Source organism: Coenobita brevimanus, chromosome 107, assembly GCF_032717465.1.
Source record: "Coenobita brevimanus isolate Jiangsu-jjx chromosome 107, ASM3271746v2, whole genome shotgun sequence".
Lineage (NCBI taxonomy): Eukaryota > Metazoa > Arthropoda > Malacostraca > Decapoda > Coenobitidae > Coenobita > Coenobita brevimanus.
The window spans coordinates 29,549,579-29,577,459 of NC_137060.1; the positions used below are offsets into that span (position 1 = coordinate 29,549,579).

Below are 27,881 nucleotides of genomic sequence, written 5' to 3' on the forward strand. Positions count from 1 at the left end.
TTTCATACTCACTCATGCCTGCTAAGCCATGATCAATAATTCCAGTCCTTAGCAGAATTAAACAAAGTTGAGGGATTAATCACATCCTACATAACTACTAAAGCAACAACTTTTAGTTACAAAACCATAAAGCTACAAGATGATTTCAGTTACAACTCTATATTGGGAGTAACTGGTGGTATACAAAAAGGTGCTGCAATATATCATCATCATCATCATCAGCCATCCCTCTGTGTTCCAGATAAAAAAGAGTGCAAGGGCCAAGGCTAGGGCACTCAATCCCAACATTTGAGGCAATGGTGACCAGCCAAACTTGCCCAAGCGGCATTATGTGTATTTTTTAATTTATCCTTTCATTATCTAATCCTGTGTTGTCCCAAGAGAAGCGAAGGAGCCCGGGACTAGGCGAGCTGGTCCTGACATTTAAGATGAGAGTGACCAGTCTCACTCATCTCTGAGTGGCACTGCATGAGCAATAAACCCCAACCACCCCTTGGATATAAACCTGCGCAGGTTCAATCCAACTGGAGCACCTTAATTACCAACTAAATCACCAGGCGCCATAATTTGGTTATATGGTTTCCACCCAGTGTAATAAATGGTTTTCTGGTGTACAGGAAACCATTTGGCTTGTCACTTGCTGTAGTCACCCGTAGACAGAAGGAAGAGGAAAGAATGAAGGAGAGAAAGAGACAGAAGAGGAAGGAAAGAAAGAAGGAAGAGAGCAGAGGGGAGTCCCCAAGAACAGTACTACATTGCGTGAGTGGATGGTGGGTGCCCCCACCTACCATCATTACCTCTTACATTTCCCAGAAGAGACCTCTGACATTTCCCTATATTTAACTCATAAAATGCTGTTGATGATGATAGACAGGATTAACATAGATGCTTTCTCTTGATACATTCCTAACTCTTATCTATTACCTACAAACCAGTTTCTCGTAACCTCTCATGCACCCACTTTAGTTAGTATAGTAATCTACAAATAGAAATCAAGAGGTTATCAACAATCATCTTCTTTACACAAAGTCAAGACAAATCATAAGCAATATACCAGGACTTTATGAGAAAGAGCAAAGACATAAATTAAGTTACATTTTACAGGGTCCAATACATAATCAAGACAGCTGCAGAACTCAAAGCTTTAAATAGGCAAGGCTTGTTACTCTACTGAAGCATATACAGGATCTGCATTGTTACTTGCAGAAATCAAGATGAGCAATTTGTACCACTTCCTATCCAACAAGACTTGCTTAAAACAGGAGTAATTTTGAATCTAATTACTAATTGTGAAACCCTTTATTACTGTGTGGAATCAGTGACAAGGAAGCTTTGACCCTAGACTACATCATTCTAACAGCAGGTTATTTTACTTCCTGCTTATTGACAGTTAACAGCCATGATTTTAAACTAATAATCAGGTAAAGTCTTGACTTATCTTACACTTCTAAATAACATGCTTTAAATGAGCATGTATGATCATCTATGACTTACAACTTATATGTGCTAAACAAATTTAAATCAGTTATTACAGGTAATGAATATATATGAATCTGGGTGAGTGGTCTGATAGCAGTAATGCACAGTACATTACTGTATATAGAGCACAATCAGATATTCTCAAGAGACAAAACACACTAGACAGGAATTCACACTACAGATTCACTTTGGTACTTAACAATGAAAACCCTGTATCAACCATGCACCTCTACACTGCACAGCCACAAACCATCTTGCATTCCATAAGAAGCTATAAAGCAGAACCAAAAATAACGTGGATTAAATTTTAAAAATGATCACAACACAACTGTCAATGGTCACTCACCTGTTCTTGCGGCTCCTGTACTGCTCTGGCTTGGACCCAACCGAGTTTGTCCTGATAGGTCGGTCAAGGGAGGAGTCGTCATCCTCAGAACACCCATAGTACGACTCTCCTGCACCACCCTTCTCAGCTATGAAGTCCGGGAAGCGGTGGTCGGAAGAGGGGGTGCCCGAGGTAAAGGAACAACTGCTACCTGGAGACATCTCAGGAAAGGAGTCACCTGCCAAAACATTATATACCATACATATATAGTTTTCCATCACACTTACCTGCCAATATATTATCTGAATATCTTCTTATTATACTTCACCTAACAACCTAACACAACAATACACAGCATGTATAGTTTTCCACAACAATTATAGTAAGCAACTGCCAAAGTATATCATTCTAATGTTAAACCTATTTTTAATTCAATCACCCAATTTATTTGGAGGAAACTGGGTTTGTTTCATGATGATATTTAATGAAATTCACCTACACATTCTAAAAGTCAAGCATTGCTGGGTCTATCTACCTATTTATTGCCAGATGCCTTTATCCCATAAGAGGTGACCACAAACAAATCGCCTCCATGTCATCCTGTGCTCAGCCATTTGTGTGCTTTATTATTTTCACATCTTACTAAAACATACTATTACATTCATTCATGTCCCCAGATGTACTAATAAAGGATGGTACTTGTATTGTGTGTGTTTTTAATATGACCTTTTGCAGTGATGCAGTTAGAAACCCCTTCATTCAGCCACTTAATACAATGTCTTTTAATTCAGCCACTTAATATAATGTCTTTTATTATATTATTCTTGCTACTATCTTATGATTTCATTAAGCTTCAGGAACACCTCACATAGGGAATGAGATGAAGAAAACAACAGTGACAGCAAATCTCATACTATCCTCTTTGAGGTGCATAAGCCAAAGGCTATCTATCTATCTATCTACTGCCAGACGCCTTAATCCCGTATGGGGTGGCCACAAACAAATCACCTCTATGTTGCCCTGTCCCCTGCCATCTCGCTGCCCTGCTCCCAGCTCACACCCTCCTCTCTCATATATCTCTCCACTCCATCCCTCCATCTCATCCTTGGCCAAAGACAAAACTACTATATATGATACTTAGAGTATGCCTGTCATTAAAAAAAAAAAAAAAAAAAAAAAAAAAAAAAAAAAACGGAAAACTGAACTTGAAGAGAAACAAATAAATAACTGAACAAACTGTAATATGAAAAAGTCAACTGAAAACTGAACCAAGCTACACAAGACTGCTCGTGACTTTACCATCCGAGGGACTATGTGGTATGGGTGTAGGCTGAGCAGGGGTTGGGGTCATATCCAAGTATCCTCCATCCCTGCCCCGCCCCCCACCCAGCTCCCCAGCCTCACTCCCACCACCCCCAGGAGCCATCGAGAGATAGTTGTCCGAGGCCTCATCAACTACGCTCGGGAGTCGAGAGTGGGCAGAATGTGAAGACGATGATGACCCCTGTTGGATATTTAAAAAACATTAGAAGGCTGGATGCACCATCATGTCAGCCTTTATTTTCATTCAAAAAGTATGGGGTGGTGCAGATTCTCTCTCTCTCTCTCTCTCTTTCACCATCTGGGAACCTTAAGTGGGCAGTATGTATATATGATGATGATGATAATGATGATGATGGTGATTATCCTTATTGGATACTGAGAAAACATTATAAGTTGCTGTTGCTGTTGGTTAACCCTTGTGTGCCTAGCCAAGCAGACCTGTCAACTGCCAGTATGCTACTATCCCTACAAAGTCATCCCATAGGTTCCTTGCAATGTTGATGCTATGTCTGTATCTTAGCATGGTATGTGCTATGCAGTGCTTCATCATGAGCGCTATGTTGTGTGGACTTCTTTTACAAGTGAAGCATGTGTCATCTGACTCCATCCAACCAGGTAACTGAGGAGGGCTCAGTGATGTCCTGATCTAAGTCTAGCTAGGTGTACTTGATCAGCTCTATTTACGAATACCTCTGGTGAGTGAATGTCAGGAGTGGGTGAGGGGGTGCTTGTAATACAATGTTCTGGCTTAGGCATTGCACTGTCCTGTGCATGTTTCCTCACTGCTTGTTAGAATGAATGGAGGGGAGATGTTGCTGAGGAGGGTCCGGTAATGTCTGCATGGTGACTGTTGAATATGTGTAGTTGCGCTGTGCGGCTCCGTCATGTAATGACAAGGATGCTATGTGTTCTCACAGGCTGCTGCTTAGAACTGTATGCCTCGCCTATCAAGATATTCTCTAACAGAGAGGACTTTAGTTTCACAGTGTGGGCAGTGGGAGTACTCTTGGTGCAGCCAGTGATGATGCATTCAGCTTTGCTCTGTATGATAGGCAACGTACTGCAGTGGGTGTTAGATATGATGGGTGCCTATGCTTGGGAGGCACAGGACATCACTGATCTAATAGTGTATTCTGTTTGTAGAGTATGAAGTCCCCCCCCCCCCCAAGTTTGTCCTCATAAGTACCCTGAGTGCACTGAGTCTGGAGGTGTACCACCTCTTGATATCTCGTATGCAAAGAGGAATTTATAATACAGGCGGCCCTCCACATTTGTGGATTCAACTTTTGCGGGTCTCACGGATTTGCAGAGTGCCCCTCTGCAGAGCCGAGATTCCGTCTGCGGCTACAAAGTGTAGCAGTGTGGATGCTCAAGGGTCATTTCGAGCCAAACCAGGCCAGCACCAAACCACTGCACTCCCACGCTCCTCTGTCTCTCCCTCATTCTGTGTCCTGCCACTGTCGCAGTAGCTTCACTGCCACTATGCTGCCACGCCAAACCTCCCGTAATTTTGTTACTGTGACCAGTTATGGTGCTCTCACGTGTTCAAAGGCAACAAGTGCATTGCCGTGTTATTAGGTGAGTGAATTAGCAACCAACTGTGCAATTTACTTGTGATAACTTTGTCCCACGTGTGTCATATTCATCATCATCATCATCATCATCATCACAGGTCGTCAGAGTTCGTCCGTCAATAATTCAAGGACAGTGGTGACTTAACTCTGAATTTAATGGGTATGGTTGTACGAAGCTGGGGTAAATAGGTAGCTGATGACTTGCCCACACTCACGTGGATGTGAGAGAGATGCACTCAGTCGTGGGAGTCTGTGGAAGTCACCAGGTACATATTTACCCTTAGCACAGCCATACCCAGTCAAAACTTATTTGCTATTAAACTTTTTTATACAGTTGGTCTATTACTATTTGTGATATTTTAAGCTGCTTTCAGATCCCGGATATGGTTTATTAGGTACAGTATGTACACACTTGCTCACAGGGGGTGATTTGCGGCTGTAGAGACATTTACGGGAGGGAGCACCAAACATTCACGGGAATTCCACATTTGCAGGGATCTGTGTTCCCTAACCCCCAAGAATGTGTAGGGCAGCTTCTTACAATATTTAAGCAGGGCCTGAGGCCAGGCTATAATAGTCTATGGCACATTTGCCTTGAGATTCAGGGAACAATTAATCTTTTCTACTCTTACTAAACTATACAACTTTACTCCACTCTGCAAAACCATTAAAGACTCAAGTTAACCCTTTAACCTCTGGGAACAACTTATCTACTTTACATATAATTCTTCCCACTGGGTAACCACCCAGGGTCTGTGGGTAAGTGCAGAAGACCAGTTTACTCCCCCTGTGGGTGAATTACATTATCAAATAGCCTCCAGTCATCCCATGGGAGTTAAACCCATGCATGTGGCAAAGTTTTCACTTCTCTTAGGTACTCTAACCAATAAATCATCCCAAGGGTTACCTACCATTTGAAAAAAACATCAGAAGATTTTTATAATGTAGCAGACTCTACCAAACTATTTCTGAATGCTTCACACAATCGTTCATCAAGGCTGCCTGTATTAAATCACATCCAAGTTTCTCTTTCACCATTTTTCTCACCTACCTCTCACTACTCAAGCTCTCCCACACTTAGTACGGTACTCTTCCAATCTATTTCAGTTTTCCTTCCCTCGTTCTTTCAACGGAGAAAAAGTTTCCTGGCTTACAGGAAACATTTTGGCTTGTCATTCAATATGCAGTTATGTCATCTTGAAGATAACTTTATATCAACTGAGTGGAAGGTGGGCAACCCCATTCACTAAAAAAGTTGTCTCCTTGCTAACCCTTTCATTCTCCATGCATTCCAATTGCCCAAACCATCCCAGCACATTGCTTATGACTGCACTCACTATGTCCACTTCCATGCCACTATCTACAATCCACCAGACTACTGGCAATGCATTAAAACAAATGAAACACTAGTGAAGATTTAAAAAGTAATGAAAGTAAAGTAACAAAACAACGGCAGGAATGAAAGATGATGATAAATCTAGGTCCAAGACAATACAGCGAACATTATACAGCACCCACATTATCTTAAAAGTTCCTCATATCTATAAAATCTATCTCTGTGGAGCCATTTAAGGAACAACTCAAAACTTATCTCTTCTCAGAAACTTGTGATCCTGTTGATGGTACTGGAATGAAGGATTACAGGGTTTAGTAGATGCCACAGTTCTGTTGCTGTAGCTATTTATGAAGTAATAAGTCATGCTATTATTCTGATGATTCGTGTGCTGGTAAATTCTTTTTAATAACTGGCACCACTGAAAAACAAAAGCTCAATCATTATTATTAAGATAAAATGAAGATGGAGAGGAGGCTGTTGGGGAATGTGTGAAGAGCATGCAGAGCAGACAGGATAAGGAATAATGAGATTTGTGAAAGATGTGAAGGTAGACTGTGGACACTAGAGTCAAAGAAAGGTGCTTTGATGATATGTGAAGAGAATGGGTGTGAATGGAGTGGTAAAAAGGATGTATCTTAAAAAGTATGAAGGTGTAAAGAGGTGTGGCTGGCCAAAAGGAGGGTGAATATATATGAAAAATGGCTGTGTTAGAGGTATGAAAGCTGTTTAGGCACAGACAAGGAATCGAGCCAGCTGGATGAAGTTTGTGTTGAGGACTTTACGAACAGGGTTTGGCACCCTTTTTAACTGATAGTTGTCGGACTGGCTGTTGGATAGGTGAATGTAAAGCTACTTGTGATAAAGTGTATACCCATCAGGTGGAGCCAGAATTCCAAGGACTTGAATGGTGAGGGAAGGAGAGTTGGCTCATTCAAATGGGCAAAGTCTGGTTAGTAACTCATTTTATCAAGCTTTCTGTGGCTCTTTGGAACTTACCTTATTCCACCCTACAGTGGTAAAGGAGGTCTAGATAAAAAGAAAACAAAGCTTTGACTGGAACTAAAAAAAAAATTCATATTTAATAACAGTACAAAGAGCCAAGACTTTTATATACGCCTCACAATGACTTAAATACAGTTGACTGACCTGACCATAAACATGTGGAGGCCAGGAAGGATGGAGAGAGCCAGGGGAGTTGAGAGGTGCCATAGAGAGATATCCGCAAGTATCGGAGGATGGAACAGGAGGGTTGGAGCGGTCCATGACAAGGTATCCTCCTTTCTCCAACGAGCTTCCATCTTCTGCTCGCTCAGAAGGACTGGCCATTTGCATGTACTGGTCTTGAGGAGAAGAGAGGCAAAGTGGGCCATCTGTACTGCTGCCCGCACTTACTGGGGACACCAGACCTGCAAAAGTACAATGATGTGGTAACCCGTAAACAGATGCTGGAGAGGGATGCCTTCACACACTGGTACTGATATCACCAAGCAGCTCTACTGCCTAAAACAGTGTGAGAATTTCAACTTGAACACTGATTATTAACTTGTCACTCAGTCAACGTACTGCTGCTCTCGGCTGCTTGCCCTTACCTCTCTTCTTTCCTTCCTTCCTGCCTTCCTCTTCTGTTTTTCTTTCCTTCATTCTTTCCTCCTCTGGTCTATGGATGACTACACTGCGTGACAAGCCAAATGGTTTCCAGTACAACTGGAAACCATTTACTGCACTGGGTGGTAACCATATAACCAAATTATGGTGCCTGGTGGTTTAGCAGGTAATTAAGATGCTCCAGTCGGATTGATTCTGTGTATGTTTTTATACAAGGGGTGGTTGAGGTTTATTGCTCAAGTAATGCCATTCAGGGATGAGTAAGGCTGGTCACTCTCATCATAAATATCAGGACCAAATTGCCAAGCCATGGGCTCCTTCATTCCTCATGGGGCAACACAGAAGTACATGATAATGATGATGATGATGAAGACTGGTTTCAAGCTTTCAGCCCATGTTACTCATTTCATAATAAACAACCCTGCCACGTACTGTACTTATCTTTTCTTATGTTCAATTTTCCCTTGCATTATAACTACTTCTTATAACAATACATAATCTTTGCTTGATACACAAACAGTACATCGCCTATTATCTGTTATTTTAGCAACATATCGCCTCACAACATATTACCCTTTCATCTATGATCAACTTAATGAATTTATCATCTATTGCTATGCTCTATTAACAATCACTGAACGTTACCAACATTCATCCTCTGTATCTATCATTCCCCTGAATGTCACCTCTCATTACATTACCCTTCCCTTCCACCTATAATCCATTAACCTCTACCCTTATGCTCCATCATCTACTATATCATCACCTATCACCTAATTACATCCTAAACCTGTCCTAAGCATTTCCAATTGCTGTCCCTCCAAAACAGACCTTTGGCATGAGTGGAAGGGAAGGCTCGCGTGTTGATAATAGGGAGGGAGAATGAGGGCTGAGGGTGACTGCTTCCCTCATCACCCATCACATCCATGATAAGGTACCTATCCTCTGTATCTGAAAACCAAGAAACAAAACGTAACACAAATAAATTTAAAAAGGTATAGCTGAGGTAAATTTATCATTCAGTTCTGTTATAAGTCTGTCAAACACATATATATGTTCTAATATGGTGAGCATGCCGCTATCTAAGACACTGAATGTCAGGAGAATATAAATTAAAGAGAAGATGGCTAAATAAAAGCTATAAATGCACCAAACGTCTTGATCATCATATGGAGTCTGATGAGGTACAACACGGGCCATAAAAGCACATTTAAAATTCCAAGATATACTGCAGATATGTATTGAATATAAATACACTGATACTGTGCACATCATTTTCATGCCAATTCTCCTAAGAAAATTATTTTATCGTGAATCCACTAAGGATCTGTTGAAGGACAGGTATATAATCATGGCCAACCCTAATATGGAAGTTCCTTAAGAGCAAGGATAGAATTATTTTGAATGTGAAGGGCTTAATATATTAAATTTCTAAAACAAACAAAATTGAAATTTTTACAAAATTTAGGAAGGCACTTCAAATCTATCTATCTATCTACTGCCAGAAGCCTCAATCTCATAAGAGGTGGCCACAAAAAATCGCCTCCATGCCACCCTGTACCCCGCCATTTGAGTGTCCTTTCCCCAGCTCACCCCCCCCCCTCTCATATACCTCTTCACTCCATCCCTCCATCTCATCCTTGGCCTCCCCCTTCCTCTCCTCCCCTCACCTCACTCACATACACTTTCCTCATCCGCTCTCCAACCTCTTCACATGGCCAAACCACCTCAATGTATTTCTCCTAAAACTTTCTGTCACATCCACATCCACACACCAATGCACCTTCTCTTTCTCATTTATCAGTCTGTCCCTCTGTGTAACTCCACATGAGCCTCTCAAATAACTCATTTTCATTGCTCTCACTCCTGACTTGTGTCCTTCCAGCATGCTCCAAGCTTCACTTCCATACATTTGTGTTGGTATCAGAACGCTATCATGCAGCAACTTTTTTACTTTCATGCTCACTTCCCATTTCTTATCGTTGCTGTCAAAGAACCAGCAATGTTTCTTCCTTGTTGTACCCTTTCCAACACTTCATCCTCCAAACTTCCTTCCTTACTTATCACACTACTCAAGTACATAAATGTACTTACATTTTCCATTTCCACATCATCCAACCTCACTGTATTCTCAGTGACTTTATTTTTCTTGAAGACCATAACTTTACTCTTCCGTACTTTCACCTTTAGATTCCATTTCCTACACACTCTCCTAAACTCATTCACTAACCCTTGCAGTTCCTTTGTGTATCCACTTAACAATACAGTACCATCTGCAAACAACAGTACAGGAAGTTTCCAAATGTTGCCCTCTCTCATTAGAGCCACTCCAACATCCACTGCCCTACTTAGTATCTCTTTCATAACTTAATCCACATACAGATTGAACACCCACGGAGACATGACACAATCCAGTTTCAATCCAACATTCAGACAGAAAAATTCACTCAGTTCACTATTCACATGCACTGCAGCTTTAACACCCTCATGTATACTAGTCACAGCATTCAGCAACTTCCCATTTACTCCATATATTCCTCATATTTTCCACTTTCCTTGTCTACCCACTCTCATATGGTTTCTCCAAATCCATGAAGACTGCTATAGAAATTTTTCCACTAAAGACCTAAGGATGAATATCTTATCTATACAACCTCTTCCCTTCCTAAAACCTCCCTGTTCTTCTCCAACTAATTCCTCTGTTATTTCCCAAATCTGTCAGTAAGTATCCTACCATATACTTTTCCTATTACACTAAGAAGACAAATGCCCCTGTGATTACCACACATTCCTTTTTCCCATTTTCCTTTGTAAGGGGAAATAGTTATACCTGACTTCCAATCCTCCAAGACTCTACCTTCCTTCCAGGCCAGTCTAATCAAAGTACTGTATTTAAAAAACTAAACCCGCTCGGTTCTCATTCCATTCCTCATACACAAAAACTGTATATGCTTACTCATGCACACTACCAGCCATTACACACAGTCAGCTGCTTTTACCTACCTATTTATAATGATAATACTACATATGTTATCTTGTGGCAAACAGTATCACTTTATTATCTCTAACAGTGCAAGTTTACACTACAGTACTTGGGCTTGTTAAGTAATAGTGTACTGAAGTTCAGCCTTAAAAGATATATTGGAGCTTATTCAAATCTTTGAACAGAGGGAGGAAAAACTCACAAAATTCATCTAGCGCATTCCCTGGAGTGTTGGGTAGGTGCGCATCAATGTCGTCACCTGAGGCCGCAGATTCCATAGACTCACTCGAGCTGGGGCTGTGATAATAACACGTGGTACAGGTAAGTGGAGAGAATTGTGACAAATAAACAGCATCGGCTAAGTTTGTTTTAACTATTTCACACATAGTAAATTTATGATGAGTGAGTAAGACTGTGACAGTATAAGCAAAGCAACAATTTAAATTCTTAACCAATCCATTTTGGTCTGGGGGGAAATAAAAATGAGGATAAATAACACAGAAAATGAAGATATTAATATTTTCTAAAGATTACAAATTTATAATAAAGGTGCAATCTTGTTTGGTAATCATATTTTCACCTACAGTACTAATTGGAGAAAAAAAAAAAAAAAAAAAAAAAAAAAAAAAAAAAAAATCAGAGGTCTAAAATCTGGACCTACAAAGTAGGTACAACATAATACAGCATAAAAAAAAAAAAAAGGTATTTATACATAACAGAAGTGTAGGAAAATGGAGATTTTTAAAAATCTCATTTCACTTTGCTTATACAAACACAGGTTTATATATTTTTAAATACTGTAAAATTATATACTGTAGGTTTTAATCTTTAACATATACATCTGTTCAGTTCTTAAGTCAATACTTTTAAAGCAATGGCTAAACCTGGATTATCATTCGAGTGGAAAACAATATAATCTCATAAATCAGTTAAAACTGGCAATCATAAACACATTTTCTTTTCCATGCAAGGAGATTTACAAAGTTTGTTAATGCAGTACAAAGCGCATGATGTAAGCTGCAACTACAGCTATAAGCTTAAGTTGCATGAATGGCAGTATTTCTAAATCTCTATGAAAAAAAAAAAAATAAATAAAAAAAAAAAAATAATAATAATAATAATAATGATAATAATAATAATAATAACAGCTTCATCAAACAACGAAATCAATAATACAAATAAAAAATCAAACCACGGCCATCTATAATATACACAAATAATTTCATGATTACAAACACTGCAACATCAAACTATGATAACTATACAGTACTGTATACCTAAATAATCACATGACACAGAACAGTGTAAAGGTATCAATATAATATATATCAGGGTTCTCTCAGATCAATTATTACTCTCATCGTAAATGTCAGGACCAACTTGCCTAGCCCAGAGATCCTATGCTCCTCATAGGGCAACGTATGGATGATGAATGGGTGGATGGATCAGGGTTCTCTCAGATCTATTCTTATTGATGTGAACATTGACTGAGTGCTCTACACATTACAATAGTATGGGCAATATTTTAATAACTTTACTATAACATAAACTAACAGGGAAATGCAAAAATTTAAAACTCCCTAACATTATTGATATGGCCCCTGATTTCCACAGACATGACAACAAGGGACTGCAGAAATATGGCCACATAGTCATATGCTCCCTCAGAACTTTATAATTACGTACTATCATATCATACTGTATCGTATTGCTTATAATGGCTTCAACATGCTTGCATGCATTAGACTTGATCGCCTAATGGCAGCTCTCCATGCTGCTCAGTTTCTGGCAGACTCTCTATTCGGTCCCCCATCCCTGAGGTCACACTGATCTTGTCCCAGCTCTTTTTTGGTCTGCCTCTTGCAACCCTGCCCCTGACATTAACACGTCTCACTTTCTGCACCCAGTTGTCATCCTCCATCCTCTCCACATACCCAAACCATCTCAATCTACCCCTCCTCATCACAACACCAATACACTCCAGTCCCATTGGATATAACAGATTATCAACTTTATCGGATCTCATTTCCACCCAATTAGTCTGCTGTATGTAGGGTCTATTGTACTGTAAATGATAGGGGCCTGGCTCCCACTCTTGCCATTGTGATGACATCAAAGTTATAGAGATTCTGAATCTGGTCAGTCTCGTATGATTGGATACTCAATCTTATGGCATTTGACACTAAAATTACAATACTTTTTGCTTTTAACCATTTACTCATCTGTATGCTCTTTTCACTCCAACTTTACAGTATCATCAGAGTATTAGTTTTGAAATGTGAGACTGAGACCTTGCCAAGGCTACTGCTTCATAAACAGTGAGGTTTTCACTTTTCTCTACAGCCAGTTATACAGTTGTACTTCAGCAATGGGATAGATTTGGGCAGATTAGGTTAGGAGGAACTGGGTTATGATACATTAGGATAAATTAGGTTAGGTTATAGGAAATGAGGTTATAAATTATGTTAGTTAGAATAAATATGAGGTAAGATGATGAAAAATTAGGTTAGGTTACAATAAATGAAGTTGTAAATGTGGTAGGTGAGGACACTCACCATCCACTCACTTGATGTAGTGCTGCTTTGGGTGTCTGCCCTTTCCTCTCTTCCTTCTTTCCTCTTCTGTCTTTCTCTCCTTCACTCTTTCCTCTTCCTTCTGCCTATGAGTGACTGTACACTGAGTGACATGCCAAATGGTTTCCTGTACACCAGGAAACCATTTACTATGCTGGATGGTAACCATATAACCAAATTATGGCACCTAGTGGTTTAGTGGGTAATTAAGGTGCTCCAACTGGATTGAGGCAATGTAGGTTTATATCCAAGGGGTGGTAGGGGTTTATTGCTCATGTAATGCCACTCAGGGATGAGTGAGGCTGGTCACTCTCATCTTAAATGTCAGGAACAATTTGCCTAGCCTGGGGCTCCTACACTCCTCATGGGGAGGCATGGGGAGGCATGATGGATGGATGGATGGTAAATTAGGTTAGGTTCGGATTAATGGGATTATTTTATTTTGGGTAAATCAACACCCGTGAGGTTAGGTAAGTGCCAAAATGGCATTCCAAGATGGCTGTCATGTAGGCTACGTACAGTCAGGTTAGAATGAATGAGGTTAAGCTAAGATAAATTAGGGTAGGTCTGTGTAAATTACTGGGTAGCACAAAAAGGATTAAATTGGACAGCAGGGCTGCAACCGCACACAGTTGACATGTGAGCACGAGGCTCGAGATAAGTCTACTGTACAGTTTGTTTCTTTTAATTTTATTTACAAAGGCTTCAATATACTTGCACGCATTGGCCTTGGTCACCTAATGGTGGCTCTCCATGCTGCTTGATCCCTGGCAGCCTCCCTATTCAGTCCCTTTCCTTGAGGTCACACGATATGACCTCATCCCAGGTCTTTTTTGGTCTGCCTCTAGCAAACCTACCCCCATCAATAACACTTCTCACTTTCTGCACCCAATTGTCATCCCACATCCTCTCCACAAGCCCAAACCATCTCAATCTCCCTCTCTCCATCACAACACCAATACACACCAGTCCCGTCCTTCTTCTTAACTTTTACATTGTAAACCTAGCCTCCCGAGGCCTTGCATTCAAGGACACACTGCACATCCACCTAATTATTGTCATTTCTGTATGTCTGCACCTGCAGATATCCCCTTCCTTTACTGCCCAGGTCTCACTACCATACAGTATTACACTCCTTACACATGCTGCATACAATGATCCCTTAATAGGGAGGGAGAGCCCTCTCAAAGTTAGGAGAGGCAGTAGGTTCCTGAACTTCTTCTAACCACTCCTCACTCTTGCCACAGAGCTACCTCTGGCCACAACACCAGCACATAACTTGTCTCCCAAGTAATAAAACTCTTCCACACACACTCATCTGACTCATCAGGAAGATCAATCTTTTCACACCTGACAGCTCTATATGCTCTCCCTGACACACCATATACTGTACATGAAATATGGAATTGCTTCCCAAGCCCTTGTAGCAAACCGCACATGGCCACTCTCCCTCTTCTGTGTGAGTAGTGCCATCAACTTTTAATACCATAACATTTGTTTTATCTGCATTTACTCTTGAGCCCTTGTGCCCCACACCATTTCCCCACTTCCTAAATCTTTGTTCCACCTCCCTAGCCCTTGTGCCCCACACCACCTCCCCCTTCTTAAATCTTTGCTCCACCTCCCTCTCATTCTCTGCTGTCAACACCAAATCATGAGCATACAACTCCCATGGAAGTCCATTTCTGAAGTCATGTGAGAGGGTTTCAAACACTATGATACACAAGAAGGGGCTCAAGACTGACTCCTGACGCACACCAACATTTACAGAAAACTCATCCCTCAAATTTCCATTCACTCTCACCTGGGTGCAGGCACCCACATACACAGCCATAACCACTTTGACCAGCACTCCTCAGTCCCAAGCTTTTTCATTGCCCACTTTACAACTTCCCTAAGGACACTGTCAAAGGCCTTCTCCAAATCAACAAAAAAAAAGTACAGATCCCTTTCTTTCCTATATATTTCTCCAGAAGCTGTCGAACAATGAATATGGCATTTATTTCCATATCATCAGTTCAACAATAAATGCTCTTGATTTATTTCTTTAATTAAATTTTCCATGTTTTTATAAGCAAAATAATGAATAATATTTAACAGCATGGGCTTAACCTGTGCATTTTGCACTACTAAAGTATAAAGCACTGCAAGGACGTGTGATCCAGGATACAAGCAGTGAGTAATGATATAATGTACTGCAGTGATACAGCCCATGAATAAGAGTACTGTATGTCAGATATCCAGGAAAAATCAGAAATCAGAAATTCACACACACACACACACACACACATATATATATATATATATATATATATATATATATATATATATATATATATGAGACAGACAGACAGACAGAGGTAGATACAGCCAGTCCCACTAAATGACCTTATCATCTACTGTATATTAACTCTCTTCTACCATTCTGTCAACACCCTTTCTTAATCCAATATTCCTCATGAATCCTACCCACTCCTTTGCAAACTACACACATTCCTTAACAGTTCCATTTCCAGGTGCTCCTACTCATGATTTCTGACATTGACAATATGAATAAATGATATATACAAAAACTACTGCAAGACACATTTAGTGTACAGTATTCCTATTTCTACATATTCTACCAAAAATGCCAAACTATGGAAGTGTTTCAAGAGTTTAGTAGCATGAGTGATCCAAAAGTTTTCCACATGAGATATATCACTGTATTTTGGTCACCAAATCAATTTATATATACAGTACTTCAATAATCCTAAACGTACAGTAGTTCCTTTAAAGTTTGCAAACTCTAAATCAGTGAATTCCTATTTTGCAGGGTACACCAAAGGAAAAAACGCATTAAAAAAACTGACTCTATCAGATACATTTATGTGAAGTTACAGAATGTGGTGGATGTTTTTGGCGTATCAGATAGAGCCAGGATTCCGGGGGCCTGCAAGGAGAGCAAATGGAAGCGTGGCCCATTGGATTGGGCAAAATTGGACTGTTCAGACATTGTTACACCTCACCCTGCCCTATGGTGGGAAAGGAAGTCTGGATGATGATGATGATAAAAACTTTAGGCAAAAAATGAGCATTTCCGCACTACGTTGCCACACAGAGGCATGACATCATCGTGCTTGCTGCATCACAGCCCGCCATTGCTTATAATGCATTTCATATGTGCTCTAACCCTCGCAATTCCAAGGTCTGTCTATCTATCTATCTATTGCCAGATGCCTTAATCCCGTAAAGGGCGGTCACAAACAAATCACCTCCATGTCGCCCTGTCCCCCGCAATTTCACTGTCTTGTGATTCCAAGGTGTGTATAGCAATATCGGAGGAGTTTCACCCTGCACCTGTATCATCATGGCTCCACCAATCAACAAAAAACAAGAAGTTTGGAGACCAAATTGAAGATGATAGAGATGAAGAAAGGAGGTAAAAATAACTCTGCCATTGGTAAAGAGTTTGGTGTTGGTGAATCAACTGATCAAATCTGCAGGCAGCTATGAACTATGGATGTGTACAGTTTGATGGTAGAAGTAAGGTGACCAACAAACAAGTGATGATTAAAATGGAACGATTTCTTAGTCACTACTTCAACAAGAAGGAAAAAGAGGGAGTAGCATTAGATGGCCACCATATAAGGAAGCAGACTAAGTTATTCTATCTCACAAGCCTGAAGAAAGATAAAAATCCTTCAGCAAAACCATTCAAGGCACCAAAAGGGTGGCTCTGACATTTCCTTAAAAGGAAGAGGTTTAAGAACATCAGATTTACAGGAGAACGAGCTAGTGCCGACAATGTAGCAGGTAACTCTTTTTTCCTAACAATCTGAGAGGGACGATAAGAGGATGAAGGATACGCAAAGGACCAGATTTTCAACTTGGATGAGACAGGCATAAACTGGATGGCCATGCCACGATCAACCTACATCGCCAAGCACCAGAAACAGGCAAGAGGAAGGAGGCTGGACAAAACACATTTTACAGTCATGTCGACCCTAAACTTATCAGGCTGCTGTAAGATGAACCCTGTGATTGTCCACACAGCAAGATATCCTCAGTGCTTCAACACTGCTAGGAGCATGGACAGAATCCCTGGTTTCTATTGGTACTGTTCATATAATGGGTGGATGACCTTTATTATTCTCAAGGATTGGCTGCTTAACCATTTTGTGCCCAACACTCACCTCAAGTGCCGCCAGCTGGGCCTTCCATTCAAAGTGTGCCCTATAATGGACAATGCTCCCTGTCACCCACACTACCTGGCTGATGTTCACTTTGATATTAAAATAAATTTCCTGCCCCCCAACACCACCTCCCTTGTCCCACCACTCGATCAGATCATTGCTAACATTAATGATTTCTACTGCACCAAACTGTTTGACTACCTCAGACAAAAAACAGGGACAAATGAGGAGCTCAGGATGACCAAAGCAATGAATGATCATGGGGATTGGGACACAAATGACCCCCTGCCACAGGAAGAATTACCTGACCCTACCCCAGATCTAGAAGTTGGCTTCATTGCCCCAGAGATGACAATGAGGCAACTCTGGCATCAATTCAACATCAAGAAGGCCCTAAAATTCATTGTAACTTCACTGGAAGAAATAAATGAGGCTCCAATCAACCATGCCTGGCACTGTCTGGTGCCCTATCTTTGTCCTAAATAGCCAGGTAATGGGGTTCAGCAGGTGGCAGAGGCCAAGAGGACAGTGTTGGCAGCAGCACAGGTGGTTGCTGGATCCCAGGAAGTCATAGCTGAGGAAGTGAGAAAGACTGTGCAAGAGGAACAAGAAAGTGCCAAGACCACCATGCTCAGGATCGATGAGGAAGATGAACTTGCCAGCTAGCAATAAGTGCAACCTGAACCACAACCTACACAAACTCTCACAATGCATAATCTGGCTAATGTCCTCCCCATCACTGACCAGCTCAAAGAAGCAATCAAAAGCAACGAATGTGACCTCTTTGGGGCCAAGGATGCCACAGTGTTGTTGGAACCCTTCGCTTCTATGCTGATCTACATAGAGACGGGGTGAACAAGAGGAAGCAGTCTATCACAAAATTCATGTGAACCCCAAGCGAGTCTGCCCCATCGACTAGCAACCCTGCCAACTCTGTCCTAGCATCCAGCGACCCCAGCATTCCTGACCTGTCAAACAGGCACCCTTTCGATCATGATGACTCCGAGGAGGAATGTGACTTCGAGGGATTTACGAGAGGCAGAAGCACATCAAGAACATGTGGGACTTTCCTTCGACAGCAGTGACAGTGAGAGTGACGACAGCAGCCCCATGGGGCCACAGTAACCTCACCCATGCCTCGGCCCCCGACATCCTCCACACACACCCAGCCAGCCTTCAAATGATGGTATTAATGCTGATTTACTTATTGTATTTTTACTTATAATGATTACTGTTCTCGTTTCAAAAAATACCCACTTATGTGTGTGTATTTTATCACCGTAAAATGAAGGAGTAAAGTTGAGACAAACGTTGGGAAAATGTATCTACCTGGGGGAGGTGTCGACCAATTTGCCTATAATACATGTATTCTATGGTTCGAACTTTGCGAAATTTCGATTTTCCAAGGATTTTTGTTGACCAAATTCTTGCAAAATTGGAGGCAGTACTGTATTACAGAAGCACGTGAATATCATGAGATAAACTAACCTAGATATGACACAATTCGTGGTTACGAAGCAATAAAATGGAGTCAAGAATAATTTGCCAATCATTTCTAAAACTGCTTTGGGTACTTCTCCCCATGAACCCATATATAATTATTCAAGCATGAACACTAACCACAAACATGAAAAAAGGGAAGAAGAAAAGTTGAGTTACATTCATAAACAGCTTCTACTAATCTAAAGATGGAGATTACAACACAAATAATTACAGGAGTGACTGACAAGCAGTGACATAAGCATCAACCATAGTAATCAGTATGCATCAGACAATCTATATGAAACTGCACAATACTGCTCTCTGAATCCAGATAAATTTGGGTTTGTCAGGCTTGCACTGTATGCCTGATGTTAATGGTCACAACTTCAAATATTACTAGTCCATGCTCTTTTAATCTTCTACAACTCACAAGCATTCATATATCCTACAGTACTGTATTGTTTACAAAGGCTCCAACATGCTTGCATGCATCCATATATACTGTACTGTATACAATGCAGGCACTGTCAAGTCAAGACGATCTGTGTACTGATGCAGGCAAGTTGTCCAGTCTCAGATAATAGCCTCTAAAATGGCAGTATCACAAAAGTGGTCTTTATGGCAACATATTCCAAGCAATTCTGTCTTAGTGGAGACATCTCATGGTTGCTGATGAAATTTTTTAGTGACTATGAAGGCTTGTCTGACCATGAGAAAACCACCAAGATAGAAATACCAGAGGAAACCTCCCAAAAGAAAACAGCCCTTATGACACTGCCTTTACTCATTGTGCCTGGGGATATCTCTCTCATTTTAATCATGCCAGCTGACGATTTTACTCAGCTTATGAGAGAATCTTAAAACTGGTGAGATATGATGTAACCTTATTGAACCCTTTCAATATAAGAGACCTTTCCTAAGCTGAATTAAAGTATTATGTAGGAGCAAAAATAAACTAAAAGTGAGGATGCCCAGAATAAATCAAAGCACATGTAGCAGTGCCAAAAGCAAATACATAGAAGCAGCAACAGCAGCAGCAGCAGCAGCCACAGTTGGTGTCCACAAAACGACCCATCCAGACCAGTTTGTCTAGTGAATGGAGGGTGACTTACTAAAACACTGCTGGGGCACTAGGTTATTCCATACTAGTTTAGCAGACGCCACGAAAACCATAATTCCTTTGCCAGGAAAAAATATGGTATGTTATACAAATATTCTTTATAGATACCATGTTAGTAGTTGAAACCCAATACTTGATGACTTTAGGAATCTACATAATAAGGATTTACAGGTAAATCTATGGATGTCTAACTCTACAAGCTTTCCAAAACAGCAACTTTCGAAGCAATGAATACTGCAAATAACAACTGTGTGGAGGAAAGTACGAGCTATGAGAAATAGCTGAAAGACTAGCAGATGAACAAGGAACCTTTAACACATACCAAGTGGCTCAATAGGTGATGCAAGCTTAAAGGCACAAGGTCATTCTTGTTTCCTACTAAACAAACCTGTGTTAAGGTTCCTGTTTTTTATTACCAATTTAAAACAGTAGAAAATAAATGCAGAGGTATAAGTTGACTAACAAATTAACACAGAGTTCTTGGAAATAAAAGCAATAGACTTTACCACTGCTCTTGACTGCTATTTCTCAGTCATGGTTCATTATACATTTTTGTTACCCTCCATGAGAAAAGATCTACATTCATTTTACCCCTCGAATCAGATAATGTAAATAACTGGTACAGGTATATTCTACCCCTCGAATCAGATAATGTAAATAACTGGCATATTCTTTCCGTCTAGGTTATTTTATTCAGATTAGGGTAGATTTTCTGGACTGGAGGGGTTATATATACCTCAGTAACCCCTCCACGGGTAGAGTTCCTTCACAACTTGAATAAAACAGTCCAACGGTGACCTGAGTGAAATAAAAAATACGTCACCATGGTGAGGGGGATGAGGGGATAATGAACGGGTGGGTCGCTCATGGGGCACGAACATTCGCACAAAATACCTGAACAAGGCAGAAGCAAAAGGTGGGGAGCAGGATGAGGAGAGAGAAGATGAATACATGGACTGTGGGCGCGTGACGTGGAGACACAGTGACGCCGAGGTAGTGGGACAGCCTAAGGACCCATCCAGGTTGTGAGAGCAGTTGTGGGAGGCACAGTTGTGGTGGCCAGGCAACTTGTTGGGGTTGCTCTGGACTGCTGAGCCCTCACTGCTGGTGCGGCTGCGAGAAGGCATACTCCCACATCGCTCCCGCATGTGGCATGATATACTCCCACCTCCACCTGAGGGAACACCAACTACTAATCAGTTAATCAGGTAGTAAAGCAGACTTCCTCTTTCATCCTACAACTCCTGCCAACACATGAGAGAACACAAATGATTTAGTCTTTTAATCGGTTAAATTAGCACACTTCCTCTTTCACCCTACAACTTCTCCCTACACCTGAAGTAACAAAAACCACTAATACAGTTATCCATCCATCCATCATCTAATCCTATGTCACCCAATGAGGAGCATACGAACCCGGGGTTAGGCAAGTTGGTCCTGACATTTAAGATGAGAGTGACCAGCCTCACTCATCCCTGAGTGGCATTATGTGAACAATAAACCTCAACCATCCCTTGGATATAAACCTACACAGGCTCAAACTGATTGGAGCACCTTAGTTACCCACTAAACCACCAGGCGCCATAATCTTGTTACATGGTTACAACCCAGCATAGTAAATGGTTTCCTGATTAGAGGAAACAATTTGGCTTATCACTCTGTGTAGAGTCACCCATAGGCAGAATAGGAAAGAATGAAGGAAAGAAAGACAGAAGAGGAAGGAAAGAAGAGAGGAAACGGCAGACACCCAAAGTGGCACTACACTGAGTGAGTGGATTCAAATGTTAGTACAGATCTCCTTTTTCATCCTGAAACTCCACCCTCCACCTTAATGGAAAAATAAAGCAGACCAACTCTTTCATTCAATGACTCCTGCCTCTGCCTGAAGGAACACAAACTACATGATCAGCTGGACAGATCATTTCCTTCATCTTATGATTCTCCACCAAAGGCATAAAACTATCATCTGAAACACTTCTCTCTTGGAAACCACTTCTAAGTTAGGAAGTTTTCAATATCACATATTGTGAAGAAAATTAACCATTAACCCCTTAGCCATAGAATAAATGTTTTATCTTATTATTGCTCTCTCCAGATGACTGCATTCAGCTCAGGGTCAGACTTTTTTAAACTGAAGGGTTAATCATTCACTAACTCCACAACAAAAACCCTTCCTAAACAGAATAAAATCATCTGGATATAAAAAAACACACATAGATTATTATAAAAGATATTACAGTACACATCTGACTGAAAAGATTAGTGAATAATTTCCTATAATCTAGCTTCTCACTCTTCTTGCATCTAATAAATGTCTTGGAAGTTCAATCCCCCTTACATCCATAATTATGTACTTTAGCAAGCCACAGTGAATAAACAATCTGACAAACTCTTTACATATGACACTCATATCTACAGGCAGTCTTTAAGATAAAACATTCCACAACAGTTAGCTACTGGTTTAGTTAGCCCATGTCTATCATATCTTCATTCTTAAATTTTTTATCAACTGCATCCTAAGTCTTTATTTGTATTCCACATTTATTCTTCAGGATAGCTATAATCATTCAAGGAGTGTATCCTGGTTACCACCACACAATTCTATAAGCTGAAGTAAGCACCTTACCTTTCATATCAGTTGCTGTTCTTATTCCTGCCACCCCCCCTCCCCAACCTCCCCTATATATGTCCCTTGGTTAAGAATTAATGATTTTGACTGACAGGTATGTGATTTTTTGATACAGTAGATCTATTTCCAAACTGAGTAGACATTTTTCCTAAATATTAGTCATACATCCATTCAACATCCAGATACTGAGTGTCCCATCACGAGCGTAGGTTCGCTCACAGTGTGAAAAGTATTTTTATGTTACCCGTACTGCACATCCACTGGATACTCCAAGGCAGAATGTATTGCATATACAGTATTGTACTTATTTATATATGAAAGGAACTCAAGAAAGGGGAAAGCTACCATAAAAATAATTAGCACAGCAATTAATAATATGAAACTGACAATTTGCCCCACAAAGGGTTAATCAAGAATATCTATCCCTTAATGCAGCACAGTTTCCATCCATGAAACTGACAATCTGAATAACACAAGTTCAGTCAAGAATATCAAACCCTTTAAGTAGTACAGTTTCCATTCAATAAACAATACTGTATATCTAAGTGACATCTTGTAATGCAAAGTGTTTTCTCCATCTCTAACACACAAGTAAGCATCAACTGCATACCTTTACATGATTAGTACTTACCAGTATCAACAGAGCGGTGGTTGGTCATGGATCGTGTTCGTTCTCGAGACACAGGATCTTCTCCAACGCTGTTGCAGGGATCATGTAATGCCCTGACAAAGAAGTGGTAAGTCACTTGTATGCTAAAACAGTAAGAAACATGAAGACTAGGAATATGGGAAGAATTATTGTCTTGTTTGTGATGAAAGATTATAACAGATGATACTAAAAATGAACTTATGTCACTAATCTAAAACTCTGTACAGTATATCCTACATGATACCCTAATTAAAATGAATATTTTGGTACAAGATCGAATCTGGGAGAAATAAGTATGGTGCCTGTATATGCAAACTGAACATATAAGCATTAATCTAAAATTCCATATATCCTAGAGGATACCCTACAGTAATCAGATTAAATATAGTGGTGAAAGACCTGGTCTGACAGAAGTAGGTCTGATACATGCACAGTGCAACCCTGAAAATCTGAACGTCTAAAGTTTGGACGATTTAAAGTTGAAATACCATAATTCACGATATCACAGCCATTTTCATTTTCCCAAACTGGCTCTCAAATTAAACAACCACAAAAATATGCATCAAAGATTGATAACTAAACTTATCTGATACTGATTTACCTTACTAGCAATCACCTGGTCATACATAAATGCTCCATTTCCTCCATGTGGTCATGGGGCTTTTTATACTCTTTGATTCAGAATAACATTATTCAGATATAATGGTAACTATGGCTTTAAAAAATTGTCACAGTTATGATTAGTGCATAGCTGTGAAAAATACGCAGCATAACAATCCAGCCCCAGGTATGTAGTGTGTGCATGTGCTATGAGACGAATGTGGTAACGGAAACATGACTATGTACAAAATAATAAAATAAAAGAAATAATAATAATAATATTCAGAAGTTCTGCAAGTTACTGACTAAAACTATAGTTAATAACTGTCTTTGAATATATTCTCAAAGATAGTCACAGTGTTGGAAACAGCAGAATATGACTTTGACCTTACAAGGGAATAAACAAAGATTCTGAAGTTTTACACCACGTGAAAATACAGTAAATATCCTTTAACCACACAACACCCATTGTCAGACATCATTAGCGACAATTTCTACGTTTTTAAAGAGCAGAATTGTTGATGGGCAGCAGTCTCCTAAAATATGTCTTTTAAAAGATCTAAGTCGCCGTTAAAGCACTGTGCGACAGATATTCAAGTAAATTACAATGTAACCACTGTAAATATTAACCAATGACACCTTTTCCCATTTGCTTCACACATACATGTATTGCATCACCAATCAAGACTTAGATATGCATACCAATTAAGATTTAGATACAGATTCCTAAAAGATTGCAATAATGCAGATTTAGTTAAGTATGCATTATCATATACAGTATACTGTACATCATAAATAAACAGTAAACTATGTATTCTGTGAAGTAGATAAACACACACGTGGAGCATGGAGTGACTGCATCACGCTAAATGCATCAGTAACTTGTAAACAAAAGCCAACTGACTGACTGCTGGCAAATGCAAGGCACTGGTAAAAGATATGTAATTCTTGTACTGTATTTCCATTTTAAATAACAGTGACAAATTATTTTCCCTCACAACTAATTGGTGGATGTTAAATATGAATGCAGCTGCAAAGCCCCTAAGAACAGATGTGGGTATACAGAATGTGAGGAGAGAGGCAAGAAAATTCATCCATCCATCCATCATCCAATCCCATGTTGCCCCATGAGGAGCAGAGGAGCCCGGAGTTAGGCAAGTTGGTCCTAACATTTAAGATGAGAGTGACTGGCTTCACTCATCCCTGAGTGGCATTACATGAGCAATAAACCTCAACCAACCCTTGGATATAAACCTACACAGGCTCAATTTGATTGGAGCGCCTTAATTACCCACTAAACCACCAGGCGCCATAATTTGGTTATATGGTTACCACCCAGTGTGGCAAATGGTTTCCTGGTGTACAGGAAACCATTTGGCTTGTCACTCAATGTAGAGTCACTCAGAAGGCAGAAGGAAGGGGAAAGAATGAAGGAAATAAACATAGAAGAGGGAGTGTAAAGTCACCCACAGGCAGAAGGAAATGGAAAGAATGAGGGAAAGAAAGACAGAAGAGGAAGGAAGGATGAGAGGAAGGGGTAGACTCCCAAAGCAGCACAACATCGAATGAGTGGATGGTGAGCGCCCCCACGTACCATCAAAATACTTTATGGTTAGTAGTGGGTCTTATACTGAGAAATTTTAACAGTTTGAGTTATGAGATAAATGGTAATGGCTATGTTATAAAAATAGTGGAATACAGGATTCCTGTATTTGGCTGGTTAGCCCATAGTATAAATCGTGTGTCAAAAGTTGTATGTCTAAACTAGGGGACTATGACAAGGATAGTCAAATAAATTTCACATCTAAAGTTTGAAATTTTCAGAAGTCCAATTAGATCACAGGAACAAGCACTCTGAATTGTAGAGGTTGCACTGTATTAGCCAACTGCATGGATTAGCAACAATACAATTTCAGGCAGCATAAACTATATACGGATAAAATGTATACAGTACTTTATGCTTAATAATATAGCTACAAAACCTTACAAAATACAGAAGACCCTTGTGATAATGGACCCCAGTATAATACTGTGGATATCGGATTTAATGGACACCAGAGCGGCCACTGGACTTTCATCAGCTATAACACACAATGTCCATCACACAGGGCACAATGTGTTGCAATAAATGTGTTTCTGACCCTTTTTACTCTAACCTGGCCTGAAATTGCCTTCTCTCCATCATGACTGCTGAGTTGTACTAAGATTAGCAACACTGTACTAGTCATGATGAAGTGCTATGACAAGGATGTGAAATAAGCTGTAAAAGGACAAAATTTTGGGCAAAGTTAGTATAAAATGGGTACAGTTTACATTTTTCACACTAAAATATGCTATTGTACTCATTTATTTTCAAACATGTGCTTGAAATCCCACCTCTATGGGGGGAGGGAACTTTAAATATAATGGACTATTGGCTTCAGCAGATCTAGCTTTACATAATGTAGCTATAACTAATAACAAGAGAGTTAAATAATGCCTACTTCAGACACAGTAAGATACATGAAAGCTATCTAAGTTACTATGTCTTTTAACAGATACAAGACAGTTAGTAATAGAACACTCCTACTGTACACAGTACAACGATGATTTATCGCATTACAGTAATAACAACTACCGTACCAGTATATTAATTCTACAATCATTTGCTCTAGGACTCACTTGCGGATGATGCTGTGCATGTTCTCAGCAATGACAGCATCCTCAGTCAGCATCCAAATATCCCCAGCTCCTGTAACTGCTGATCGTCCCAGCCCCAAGAAGAAAAATGATCCTGTGTGTCCACACCGACGAATGCTGTTCAGCTGTTGAAAAGCAGGTTTAAATGGCTGAGGACAAGGAGAGCTATTTTGTGCAGGAAAATATGCTTAGAAATATTATTTAATGAGTAGCCAGAGTTCAGAAAATTAAATAAGGATATGAATTGCACAGAATGGAAGGGGATGGGAGAAGTTTACTGTTTTTCTTAATGTTGTTGTCATCCCATGCTCATCTGGGTGTAAACCTGGTGGACTGCAGCTGAAGTTTCCCTTCCGCAGTCCACCATCCACCTTTTGGGGGACAGAGGTGTTGAGGGTAATGGCTATATTGGCCACTGTGTCAAGGCATCAAGTTCCAGCAACAAGAAGTATGTGAACCATACAAACACAGAACATTTAAGATAATCTGCAGCTTGTTTGCCACTTAAACATGCTCAGCTCCTCAGGACTTCAAATCAGCAGTGGCTGCCTGATGCATATCTAGCCTCTAAAATGCACAAACTTCCATACCTGCTTATCTAAATCATGATACGATACTACAGTCTTGCCATCTGATGAGTACTCAGTAGTTAGTGACAGCTTTACGTCTTACTCAAAACCAAATAAGATAAAATCAAAATGTGGCCATGATTCCTCTTAAGGAATATCCACAATGATAATTACCATGGTACTGCTGATGTTTTCTTAGACTGGGAACTAAACCATATGTCAAAACCATTGCTGGAGACTAGTGAAAGAAAATCTAAGATGTGTAATAAGCTTTGTTACAATGACTCTTTAACATGTGGCCAAGCTTCTTTGGAAAGAGTAATTATGTGATAACAACCAAGCTGTAGCCACACTTCACTCATATGGAAGTACCATCCAGGGTCAATAGTAGCCAACCCGCTACTAATCTATTCCACCCACTAATAAAATTACCAAACCTACTTTATTTCCTCTTACATATCAATCTAAATCTAATCTAATCTAAAAATGATGCCACATTTCCTCCTTAGGAATCCTGTACTGGGGCTGGCCAGGGTACAGCTGATGTTTACTATGTACTGGATGCTAAACCAAGTGCCAAAACTAGCTACTGTAATTACTTCTCAATAGCTGCTGGAAGCTGTTGTGAAAAAGAGAAATCTGAGATGTGTTATAAGATCTGTCAGCAATGAGAGTCTTGTGGCTGAATGTATCCTGCCAAAACGTAATGTTTCTGTGGCTAGTTACCATGCTTGTACCCACGTCACTCTCAATCTATACATGATATAACACTGGAGGGCA

At 40.1% G+C, this 27,881-nt stretch overlaps 1 protein-coding gene across 1 annotated transcript in view; it reads right to left on the bottom strand.

Moving 5' to 3' along the window:
* The window catches only part of chico (insulin receptor substrate 1 chico), a 232,394-nt gene that overhangs the window by 24,262 nt on the left and 180,251 nt on the right, over positions 1–27,881 (bottom strand). The window contains exons 6-14 of the mRNA XM_080285595.1: positions 26,515–26,657; positions 23,236–23,327; positions 20,870–21,149; positions 10,824–10,922; positions 9,971–9,981; positions 8,474–8,587; positions 7,196–7,443; positions 3,104–3,308; positions 1,826–2,042 (exon numbers count right to left, since the gene is read on the bottom strand). Of these exons, the coding sequence (XP_080141721.1) occupies positions 1,826–2,042; positions 3,104–3,308; positions 7,196–7,443; positions 8,474–8,587; positions 9,971–9,981; positions 10,824–10,922; positions 20,870–21,149; positions 23,236–23,327; positions 26,515–26,657 (1,409 nt within the window). The remainder of the gene's footprint in view (positions 1–1,825; positions 2,043–3,103; positions 3,309–7,195; positions 7,444–8,473; positions 8,588–9,970; positions 9,982–10,823; positions 10,923–20,869; positions 21,150–23,235; positions 23,328–26,514; positions 26,658–27,881) is intronic.